Source organism: Pteronotus mesoamericanus, unplaced genomic scaffold (genome assembly GCF_021234165.1).
Source record: "Pteronotus mesoamericanus isolate MK-2021 breed Mesoamerican mustached bat unplaced genomic scaffold, CSHL_Meso_final contig_55, whole genome shotgun sequence".
NCBI classification, from domain to species: domain Eukaryota; kingdom Metazoa; phylum Chordata; class Mammalia; order Chiroptera; family Mormoopidae; genus Pteronotus; species Pteronotus mesoamericanus.
Window position 1 is genome coordinate 1,593,015 of NW_026555198.1, and position 12,081 is coordinate 1,605,095.

Here is a 12,081-nt window from a genome sequence, read left to right on the forward strand (position 1 = left end):
TGTTATTTTGCTTATTTTTCTTTGTGCGCGCCTTTTACTTTGTTAAACCAGATCTAGTCCCAGAGTCTTTCTCATCCCTTCCCCTCCCATTCTTCTTCTCCCCTCCTCCCTACTCCAGCTCCTTCTACTTCCCCTCCTCCCTCCTATCCCTCTGCAGGAGACTCGCAGCGACGGAAAGTTGCAGCCCCTGGTACTGCGTTGGGGGTCTCCCGGCAGTGTCCAACCGCCGCCACCCCTCTCCGACTACAGCACTTCAGAGATCTCCTTCACCTGCACCTTCGCTCTTTGCAGCCGGGTCGCCTGTGCCCAGAACGTCCCACCCATGACGATGCTCCTGGATGGAGGTCCACAGTTCCCCGGGCTCGGAGTGGGCAGCTTCGGCGCGCCGCGCCACCACGAAATGCCCAACCGTGAGCCGGCGGGCATGGGGCTGAGTCCCTTCGGGGACTCGTCTCACGCGGCGGCAGCGGCTGCCGCCGCCGCCTTCAAGCTGAGCCCAGCCGCGGCTCACGATCTATCTTCCGGCCAGAGCTCTGCCTTCACGCCGCAGGGTTCGGGTTACGCCAACGCACTGGGCCATCACCACCACCACCATCATCACCACCATCACCACACCAGCCAGGTGCCCAGCTACGGAGGTGCTGCCTCCGCAGCCTTCAGTTCCACGCGCGATTTTCTGTTCCGCCAGCGCGGCTCCGGGCTCAGCGAGGCTACCTCGGGTGGCGGGCAACACGCGCTCTTCGCCGGTTCTGCGAGCAGTCTCCACGCTCCAGCTGGCATTCCCGAACCCCCAAGTTACCTACTTTTCCCCGGGTTGCATGAGCAGAGCGCCGGGCACCCGTCGCCTACAGGGCACGTGGACAACAACCAGGTCCACCTGGGTCTGCGCGGCGAGCTGTTTGGCCGTGCGGATCCGTACCGCACGGTGGCCAGCCCGCGCACGGACCCTTATACGGCCGGCGCGCAGTTCCCAAACTACAGCCCCGTGAACATGAACGTGGGCGTGAACGTAGCGGCCCATCACGGAGCTGGCGCCTTCTTCCGTTATATGCGGCAGCCCATCAAGCAGGAGCTGTCGTGCAAGTGGATCGACGAGGCTCAGCTAAGCCGGCCCAAGAAGAGCTGCGACCGGACCTTCAGCACCATGCATGAGCTGGTGACACATGTCACTATGGAGCACGTGGGGGGCCCGGAGCAGAACAACCACGTCTGCTACTGGGAGGAGTGCCCCCGCGAGGGAAAGTCCTTCAAGGCGAAGTACAAACTGGTCAACCACATTCGAGTGCACACGGGCGAGAAGCCCTTCCCATGTCCCTTCCCGGGCTGCGGAAAGATCTTTGCCCGCTCCGAGAACCTCAAGATCCACAAGAGGACCCACACAGGTAAGAGGGAAGGGAGGCAGACGCGGGATTCACCGCGGCACAGCGCCAAGGAGCCAAAGGGAGGGGCGGCGTCTCTCCAGAGTCTTTTGGAAAGGAAGCGCTGTCACTGTCCCTCCATCTCTCGCCTTTCTCGCCCCTTGGCGCTTTTGCCCACTTCTAACTTTCCGGGCACATTGCTCTGCCGTCTCAGGAACTAATTGGAAACTTCTGGCGCCCAGGAAAAAACTGGCGCCGCCTCTTTTTGTCCCCCTTTCTGGGTTACTATGAAGGGACTCCGATTGTGTTGAGAGCGTATTGCTTACAAGCGATTTAGCTTTCGGCACACATTCGGGAAAGGCAACCATAGAAATGCTAATGAAAGCTAACTTTCGGTTACTTCCGCTTTTTTTTTTTACCCCCTCCTCTTTTTTTTTTTTTTTTTTACCCGTGATTGGCACATCTCCTAATTAAATGACTAATACTTTTGTCAAACTATTTTTATTTGGAGTTCCAGGTTCGATTCAGTCCTCCGGGAGGAAAGCTAAAATAGAAAAGGCATCACAGTTTCGTGGCTTGCTCAGAACATCTTGTAAACTGTCTGGAGTCCCTGGATTTATATAGTTTTCTTTCTGAACGTTAAGTACGACGACCCAAGCTTTTAATACTGAGCTTAGTAAAATCGCTGCATTTGAAAGAGGCAAATTAACAGGTACAAAGAAGGAACTGAACGGGATTGTCCCGTCCCGAGTCCATTGTGCCGCCCGGGATTAGTTACTTTGCCTAGGTAGTGCCAGAATGTGGCTGCGAGTTGGGAGCCCTGGGCCGGGTGGGGTGGAACTACAACTTAGGGGAAACTTTGGAGGAGCCCGGAGCTTTCCCATCCTGCGGGAGAACAAAGAGACCTGCAGGTTCTGAGCCAGCTGTGCCCCACCCCCGCCCACCACTCCCCCAAAATGTAGGCTCAACCAGCGCTCTCCATTTCTCTCCAGGGAAAAGAGATGCTGCCGCCGCCCCCAGTCGGCGCTCCCTCTCCTGGAAGATCGCCGGGCGCTCCGTCTCCAGCTGCTCGGCTCTAGGAAGCTTCCGACCCTGACCATATTTCCCTCCCTTTGCGTTTTTGCATTTTGCAGGTGAGAAACCTTTCAAATGTGAATTTGAAGGCTGTGACAGGCGCTTTGCCAACAGCAGTGACCGCAAGAAGCACATGCACGTGCATACCTCGGACAAGCCCTATATCTGCAAAGTGTGTGACAAGTCGTACACGCACCCGAGTTCCCTGCGCAAGCACATGAAGGTAATTACTTCTTTATTAGCGGTCGGCGGTTTATAAACACTCGGCCCGATATCGGGCTGCAGAACGGAAGCGCCCGCGCTACCAACCTTGTGTCCTCCACTTTAAATCCGATTTGCTCCAGCCGTGACACCTTGAACCCATTTTGGGGACCCGGAGGGGGGTGGAGGAGAGTGCTGTGGGGAGGAGGAGGGAGTGGAGGGAACAATTGGTTGTTTAGTGGGAAGCTCTAACCAAGCTCGCCAGGGCTTGAGGTTGTAGTGGCTCCTCTTCCCAGCTCAGCCCGCAGTAGGAAACCGGAGTGCCCGCGCCGAACCCGGGGTTGGGTGGTTCATTCGCTCTCCAGCTTCCCATAAAACAATAGGGCTGAAAAATGAGGTCTGATTCCCACGCATTTGTGTGAGACCTAGCAGCGCTTTGGGTGCTTGTGCCACCTTTCTCTGTACCTGCTTTCCCAAGCCAAACCGGGCTCGGTGAAACCTGGGTCCAGAGTATTTTATAGGGCCCCAAAGACTAAGTGCTTATCCCACTCCATCCGGAGAAAACATTTTTGAAGGGGCATGAATAAAACAATGCTTTATTATTTTTCCATATGCCAATATTAGGATTGAAACTTTTGTTGGTGAACATCTCCGGGGTTTCTAGACATTGGTAATATGGAAATTAAAAACAAACAAAATCAGCAGCGTTTCTCTTTTAAGTGGGTCACTGGGCGGTCTTGCTCTTACAGTGCTCGAATTCTGCTCTTGTTTTTGCTTGCACAATGCCAGTTGGAATTATATTCATTATAATATATACATGTTAATTTTAGGTTCATGAATCTCAAGGGTCAGATTCCTCCCCTGCTGCCAGTTCAGGCTATGAATCTTCCACTCCACCCGCTATAGCTTCTGCAAACAGTAAAGATACCACTAAAACCCCTTCTGCAGTTCAAACTAGCACCAGCCACAACCCTGGACTTCCTCCCAATTTTAACGAATGGTACGTCTGAGGACAAATACAAACACAAACCCTGTTAACCATAGAATGGACCAAATGCATTTTTAAAAGAAAACTGAGACCAGTCAAATGGAAATGGAGTTTTAAGGCAAGAGGCCATATATAGGGCTATATCTTGTTAATTGTAATTGTCCAGGAAGGTTTCTGGGTAAGATCCAAAAGTAGCCATGCCCTTTTCTCAGGATTAGGAAATATGTTTTCAAATGTGAAAGATGAATATATTTTCACTGCTTTTTCCTCCCCTTTCTCTTGCTCTGCACATCCCATTCCTAAACTCCTTCAGTTCATTTTGACATTTGTCCTGTATCTTGCGAGGAAGTTATAGAAGGCTTGGCGGTGGAGATGTTAAACTGATGAAAATTCTTCGCCTTAGTGGTGATTGTTTAAGCTCTCACAGTCTTAAACCGTGCCAAAGTCCTGTTATGTCTTGAACTTTTCCTCAAAGCATTACTCTTGTGAATGTATTTTTGTCTAATGGGGTCAAAACTGTTGTTCAGTATTTTTTTCAGGCTGAGGATGTGATGTTACTCTACACAGATTGTGACATTTAGTATACAGTTGCCTTTGTAATAACTTTTTTTGTAAATACATATCCATTGATGCCATATTTATCGTTGTAATTTAATTATTGCTACAAGTGCCGGGAACTGAACAATATTTATGGATAAATGTTTTCTAACAAATTCTGTACAGCTTTTGATTATAACTGCTTTAGCGTTAAATTTTATTGTTTTGAAAAAAGAACAAAACTTACAATTTTTGAACCACTGACTCCTTTCTCTTGTTTTGTAACAGCCTCCTTCAAAGAGGAGATGTGAGCAAATGAATCTTGTTTGTTGGTATTTATAACTCACTCAGATCCCTTTTTTAAATTGTTAAATTATTTTTCTACAGCAGTATAGATTCCTTACAGTGTCAGTTTCCACCTGGGAAGACCCTCCTTTCTTTATCTATAGCTCAGATGGTTCTTTAACTTCGAGTTTAAATGTGTTTGTCCCAGATTTTCGGCATGCAAATCAAATATTACTGATCAATTCAGTTAGTGGCCATGACATCTCAATCTTGTACTTCAAAGACTGAGAAGCTGGATTTAATCATCCCTGTCCTACATATATAAACATAAGGTAACCTAATGAGTTTTATGTCCCTTAGTTTTTTATTACCTTACATAAAAATGAACATTGCGGCAGGATGCATGTCTGTCTATTCTGTCGAGAGATCACCCATATACCCACATATGTTTGTATCTATGACTTATCTAATCTGTCTATCAAATCTATCTAGCTATCTATATATTTTCAAAAGTAAGCATATGCCTGAAACAGTGGTGATGAATAAGGCCAGTTGAGCCATGCTTACTTATGGTTAAAGTGCTTCTTAAAAAAAATAGTCCAGTTATAATTTTGGAAGGCAAAGGGATTTGTTTTGCTGTATATAATCAATTAATAATTTTCACAACTATTCATAACATTTTTATAGCAGTATAATAATTGAAGCAGTTCTGAAATTATATTATGGAAAGAAAAACATTTGCAAAATATGTATTTTTAAAGTTCATGGTTTGTAGGCAAAGATGTTAAGAGCATTGTTTCCATTAAAATCAATGACAATGAAAAATGGTTGTTTGCTTTGTGATAAAATATTAACAATCCATTTAATCTTCAGTGAAGCAACTCATTTGGACAAACAGTTCTTTTACATTTATATGAAAAAGAATCTGCTTACTATTTTGGGGGGTTGGAGTGGGTAGAATATTAAGAGACTTTTTTTAATAAATGAGGGTGCTGTTTATTATTGAGAGCCCAATCTCTGCATGAATAACCAGCTTGCAAATCAGTTAATAGAATGTTGGAGATAAGGAATTGTAAAGAATTTAGAAATGTAATGAATAGACGTAAGTACCTTCTTCTATTGAAGGGACAATACTCTAGGTTAATTTCTGGTGGCAGTCAATTTGGTATTATAAATAATCATTTTGAATTCTAGAATTCTGTTTATTGTTATTTTTGAAGAAATAAAGTCTTGGCACATTTTATTTATGTTATAACATTTTTGTATTTGGTGCCTGATTTTTTTTAAATGTTTAAATAAATCAACCTTAAATTGACATGCTCAGAAAACTGATGATTAAAAGAAATTTTGATTTCCTGGATACAATTGAAGCAGTACATTTTAAGTTCTCTACTGATGCTTGTCAACAGACAATTAATTATTGACCATTTCTAGTTGCAAATTCCTTTGGAATTTTTTGTTTGTGGAGAATGGGTTTTTTTGTTTTGTTTTGTGTTTTTTGTGGCACTTTCCTCGACCAGTAGAAAAGGCAACGACCTGAATGCCATGAACAGAGATTGGGATGACTTCACAAGTGATGAGCAGGTAACCTGGTCAGTCTACCATACCACTCCTACCCCAGACATTACACTCTTGACCTTGACATTGAGAGTGCTGGACCAAATTCCTTTTTCAGGATTTTTCCTTCACTTCAAACCAGAGAGTGTTTTAAATGCTCAGCAAATTTTCAGAAAATGTGTATTCATAAGGCTGGCTGTGAATATGTTCAAATTGAAATTGAAATAGAATAGCTTTTTCTGAAATATTAAGTGAACTTCAACAGTTTACTGTTTATTCATGGATTTCTTCTCCACCCCACCTTAAACCTAACCTTAAGTGGAGTAGAGTGGTGGGTTGGATGCAAGATTCCCAGAAATTTGCTTCTCCTGACCTCATTACATATATTAAGTATCTTCTTAGGAGGCATAAAGAAGAGTTTCATCTTTCCTGAGTAGGCTTGAAATTTTTTCCAAAGATTTTACTGTAAAGCAATGTGTCCTAAGAGGAGAAAATGCCAATTAACAATGATGATAACAGTATTGAGAAAATGTAAAAGTTTTGCTCCCTACAGAGTTTCCTCTAATTTAGGTGTAGCATCATATTTCTCAAATAGTCTATGTCCTCTGCCCTTGTCATTTTTTTTTCACCAAGAAAAGCTTATTTTGCTAGTAGGAAACTTTTCACAGATTCTCTTCCTATAATCTGACTCTGGGGGTGTACATTTACATTCTTGAATTTTCAGAAAGTATCTTAAAAGAATAAGCACCCTCCTCCCCAACAGACAAAACCTTGCAACCCTAAAGATGGATCAGCTGGAAACCAGGAATGTTTGTTAGGCTCTAAGTAATCTGCCTCTAATTTCATTCTTGCTCCTGGAAGACCTTTGTTAACAAAGTCCACTATCTTCCAAAATGGGTGGTTTAGCTTAAGATTTATACTGTTGGGTGGGGAAGGGGGAGGTGTATACTTCAACGCAGACAGAAGTTTGTCCTTCATCCAGTTTGGAAGGTTAAAGATCAGGGTCCAGGCTAAGCAGGGTAGTCACTCTTCGCTACCTTCCAATGTTGGAGAACCAGCGGGGACAGCGTCTGCTCACAAAGCCTCGCAGGAAAGTTTGGTTCAGGGCTTCCTTACCCCTCCCCCTTCTCGCCGTTTGCTGTCTCCTTCGCCCCTGGCTCCCTCCCCTCCCTACTATAACTACTGCCCCCGCCCCGCGTCCAAACAAACGAAAAAAGTTTAAGGGCCTCTTTCCACTTAAGTTTCTCAGAATCGCCACCGGCGTGCCCAACCCCTGAAGATCGGTTCTCTGTTTGGTAGCTACGCTGATTTTTTTTCTCTCGAGATATCTGACCCTCGAGGCTCAACTCTGTAGTCGGGATTTGCTCCGCGATGAAACCAGGAGTTCTGGAAGGCAGAGCTCCCGCTCCGCTGTCTTTTAGGCCCCTAGTCGGGGCGCCCAGGTTCTCTGTCCATACAAGTCGAGGCTGGGGCCGGGGGCGAGGGTTCCTCATTTCCTATGGTCAATTCTCTTTCGGTCTCGGCCAGCTGACCCTTTGACCTCCACCTACAGGGCCCTTGGCGGCCGTAAGCCAGCAGTCGCCTGGGCTCCGAGGGCGCTTCGCGCCCCATCGCCTCCCGGCCTCATTAGGCCGGCGGGGCTGTAAAGCAGGAATGAGCCGCCGCCTAATCCGGACCTGGGGTCAATACGAGTCCAAACAATGGTGAGCTCTGAAGGCCACGGCGTAGCACTGGCCACAAACTTTGTGTTCCATTCATTCTCTTACGGCGGGGGTGGGAGAAGGAAGGCACTTGTACACCCAAAAACTGTTCTTAGTTCCCGGGGCTCTTACGTGAGTGTCCTTTACCTCGGCCCTCCGGTCCTTAGCAGTGTTAGGGATTGGAAGGGGTGGCGATGCCTGGGGCCTGGTTGCAGGCCCGTGCGGGAATCTGCCCCTGCGGGGAGAACAGACTTTGAAGTGAGTTTTTAGCGCGCACGTGTGAGAGCCGGATCTGGACCGAGCAGGGCCCGCTGACAGAAAAGAGGAGGCTCCATCCGGGCCCAGACCCCTCCCCCGCTCCCCGTAGGTCGAGCCTTTTCAAACCACTGCTGGGGGCCAGCTGCCCCCTCCCTACTCCTGCACCCTCGTCCCGCGCAGGCGCACACCCCACAGCCGTCGGGTCGGATTTTGCTGCGAGGTGGTGGGGGGCAGAGTTGAAAGCGGCTTTACATTGCCGTAGCCTCCGCTGAGCCGCGAGGGAAGAGAAAAGAGGCATGTGGGAAAAGGGGGGGTCGATTTTGGGGCGGCTCTTGAGTCGTGAACATGGCGGCCGGATGCGAACCCCCGCGGAGTGCAGCAAAGCTCAGACCGCGAGCTGCAGAACTGTTGTGTGGTTTAAACTCTCTTGTTATTCCCCAGCTCAGTGCCTCGCAGGAGAATGTAGGTCGTGGTGGCCAAATGCATTTTTTTTTTAAAGAAACGGAAGCACAGAACTTCTTTCAGGGCATTTTGGGAGTGAGAAGTGGCCGAGCCTTCTGGGGGTTGGGTTTCTCAGGGGGACTTGGACGTGAAACCCGCCAAAGGACGACCAATCCTTCCGTCCCGACTTAAAAGAGCCGCCGCACCCCCACTTTGGGCTCAGGCCCTCCTGGGTGGGGAATGCTATTTTGAGTTATTGTGCATGGGTCGGGATTCCACAGCACCTTCTACTCCCCAAAAATGCCAATGAGTAGGCAGACACTGTTCAAGGACAATGGCGAGACCCATGAAGTGAGTACGAAAGCACCATTTCCAAATAAAATGGTCCAGTTTATCGACACAGGCGTGCCATTTTGAGTTTGAACTTACCACGTTGCCCAGCCTACCCCCCCCCCGGTTTTGTGCATATCTCATTTAAACGTGGGCCTATGAAAAATGTCGCTGTCGAAGCTCTTGGGTGTGCTCTAACAGCTGGTGGATTTTCGTTAAAAATAAAAAGGCCACAATCTCGAAAACTTTGATTCAGTTTTTGCTTAACTGCCTTAATGCCGCGTGTGAAAGGACCCCTTCTACTCTGGTATCCTGAACTAGTGTTTCCTCTATAGAAAAATGCTGCAAAGTCACTAAAATGTAAGATTAAAAAATCGTAGTTATTGACCACCAGCTCCTTCAGGAAATTAAGCGGCATAAATTCTTTCAGATTGTGTGTTCGTGAAGGCCAACAGCTACGCGAAAAGGCAACCTTTTCGGGACTGTCCACTATCAAGTGTTTGGGCTCCTGAAGGTTTGGGGAAGTTCCTGTACGCCACTTTGGGGAGGCCCCAGGTGGGTGGGCAGGTCATTAGCAAAGCTGGCCTAGATCGGGGGAAGTCTGCAAAACAGTGCCTTTATCTGCAGAGAACAATTGATGAGGTTGTCTTTCGTCCTTTTCAGTGTACAAAGAATACGGCTTTGGAGCAAGAATTTGGAATATGCATTTAAGTTGTCGCGCTTTGCTGAAAACCCCTGGGCAATTAAAATAAGCATGCTCTGTAGTATTTTCTGCCCTTTTCTTATGTGTGATTCCTTCAAGTTAAAGGGGCTGCAGACAGTTTGGAAACTTGTTTTGAAATTGCCACCCAACAGATCTTTCTCTTTTTTTCCCCTTTTGGTGAAGTTTCCTTCCTGGGCTCAGCCACTCCCCTCTACCCGTTCACTGGACTATGGTATTGACATCTTTGAGATCAAAGGAAGTACATGGTGCTTGCTCTATACTTATTTTTCCACGCTGTAGTTCAAGCTGTGAAATTTGAGATTTTTCCTGGGTAAAAGCTCTTGGTGCCAAAAGAGTGGAAAGTGAAATGTTCATTCATTTAAAAAAGTTTTAGCTAGTGGTCAGGCAGTTTGTCTCTAAGAACTACAGAACCCAGGTTGTCTCTTAAATTGACTTTAAAATCAAGCTAGAGATGCACTGCTGAACTGTCTCCCCTGGATACCTGTGGTGTTCTTTGGGTCATTTGATATGGTAAAAATCTGGTTGATTTTCATAGGAGTTAAGTGAATGGAATTTCTGCAAAACTGGAGAAAGACAAATTGGTAGAACTCATTTTTTTTTTTGAATGATGACTCCAAAGGGCACTGCTTTTCCCACTGAGCTTTGGTTTCTGTGATTACTGTTGAAACTTACAGCTTGAGAAACACTTAGTTTTGCAGAAAGCATTTAAATGGGGGAGTGTTCAGAGCATTTGAACTAATAGTTACTCAGGAGCAAAACTTTGAATAAGATTAGAGAAACTCCTGTTTTTAAAGAAAAAATCTGTTAAAACTAAAGAAAATATCTTTCTTTTAAAAATTATCTACCAAAGCAAAGAATTTTGTATTTTTTTTAGTGTGATGGCAGTTCAATCTGTTTATGAATTTGATAAATAGAGAGAAATGTGAGATTTACAGTACTATAAAAATAGCTTTCACCAGGTGGCAGGTTTATAGTGTTTGATCTCCAGTAGGATGTATGTGTTATCGAATGTGTTATTAAAACAACCTATGTAAAGACCATTTGAACATAAAGTGTTAAAAATAAAAGATTTCATCATGTTTTATTATAAACTAGCATTTAAACCACATATCCAGTAACATTTTATGAAATTTTTCAAAGAGTAAATGTAGCCTATTCTGAGCTATCTGCAGTTCACTTTTTGTTTTTTTGCCAGTGTTGTCCTGCTTGGTATCCGGGACAGTCTCTAATTCCTGACGAAGAACTTGATACTGACGTTGGTTTGCAGCAGCCAGCCCTCTGTAACACTACCTATGCTAAATGCAGGGTTAATGCCGAACCTACTGTGCAAGAAATGATTTACTGATGAGGTTTCAAAGAAAACCACATCAATTTGATTGTCTGTTACCTTGAAGTGATCATTTTAAGAGTAGTAGCTTCTTCCCTAGGTATAAAAAATACTATTTTATTCTTTTGATGTATTTCGTTCTGTGTTGAGCAATCATTTGTGAAATGAAAAAGCAAAGGAGCCCCACCCCAGAATTATAAATTAGAGGATGAAGGTGAAGTGTGGTCTAATTCATAACCCAGTATGTATTATCTCATGCATTGTGTTGACCTTGTTGAAAATCTCTTTCAAATATCTGCACTCAGCATGTAGAACTAAAGTGTTTTAAACTAGAAACATGAACACTTGTTTTATTAATTTCATATGTCTGTGTTCAAAAAGCAATACCTAGGATCCCTACAGCTGTTGTTTGACCTAAATAAAACTATTTAAATTATTTTGTGATTATTGTCTTATTACAGTGACAACTATAGCCTCTAAATAACCTTGATTAACCTGTTGAATTGGGACAATTTATAGTCTATTCACATTTTTCATGATATTGCTGGGCATTGACTGCACAATAAATTTGGAGGAAAAAGAAAACACTGAACAAATCCCAACCAACTGTTTTGAGCTTTCAGTATTTTCCTGGAGGGACTTGGCCAGGTGCTGGGGAGGTCAGGGGAAAAATTCAGAGCCAAGGATTGATTAGGGTTATCAGAAGGAAGAACTGGAGAAAGGAGTTTTTAGAGAAAAAAGAGCATTGGAACACCACTGTTTGGGTGAGAAAGAGAGAGAAAGACAAAGCTGAAGATAACCTCAAAGGAGAAAGGAGGGCCTCTGGAGAGGAGGCATTGAAGCATAGCACATTACATGTACATTATTCAGAAGCCCTAAAGTGGTTCATTGGGCAGACAACTTGCAACCATTGATTAGAACACTTATAGAATCATGAAATATAGGTATTATTAAAACACATGTCATTAATTAGCTGTAGTGTTAGACAAGATGAAGACACTTCAGAAAAATTCTGGGAACTCTAGATACTTTTCTCATTTTAAAATTTAACATCTGTAATCTAATCTAATCTGTGAGTGGCCATCATTCTATTTATTTGGCATGATTATACCATGCTGAGGTATTGTAAAATTGCAGTCTGATAGAGTATATTTCTATTGGTTCTTTAGATCCAGCTTTAATAAAATTTCTGCTAAGTAGGCTGATGATACTATAATTTTTAAATAAAGGGAAAACTACTCACCTTTCTCTGATTTTTTATGTTAATTTATTTTGAGAGTAGGAGTATAAGCCAGTTAAGG

The 12,081-nt window shown here is 44.7% G+C and overlaps 1 protein-coding gene across 2 annotated transcripts; it reads left to right on the plus strand.

Moving 5' to 3' along the window:
* Positions 1-322: 322 nt before the first annotated feature.
* ZIC3 (Zic family member 3) lies at positions 323-10,798 on the plus strand. 2 transcript variants are annotated; one of them, XM_054579526.1, is made up of 3 exons: positions 323-1,382; positions 2,492-2,655; positions 10,649-10,798. In XM_054579526.1, exons 1-3 carry the CDS (start codon positions 323-325, stop codon positions 10,796-10,798), a joined length of 1,374 nt encoding a protein of 457 aa, XP_054435501.1. The 2 variants fall into 2 exon arrangements, with proteins under 2 accessions (XP_054435501.1, XP_054435500.1); XM_054579525.1 differs by lacking the exon at positions 10,649-10,798 and adding an exon at positions 3,464-3,643.
* The last annotated feature ends 1,283 nt before the right edge of the window (positions 10,799-12,081 follow it).

What these genes read in the sequence shown, in the direction of transcription:
- ZIC3 (XM_054579525.1), top strand. Translation starts at nt 323, where the DNA reads ATGACGATGCTCCTGGATGGAGGTCCACAGTTCCCCGGGCTCGGAGTG. An exon ending in CCACAAGAGGACCCACACAG is followed by an intron (nt 1,383 to 2,491) that starts GTAAGAGGGAAG and finishes TGCATTTTGCAG; the next exon opens with GTGAGAAACCTTTCAAATGT. An exon ending in CCCTGCGCAAGCACATGAAG is followed by an intron (nt 2,656 to 3,463) that starts GTAATTACTTCT and finishes TGTTAATTTTAG; the next exon opens with GTTCATGAATCTCAAGGGTC.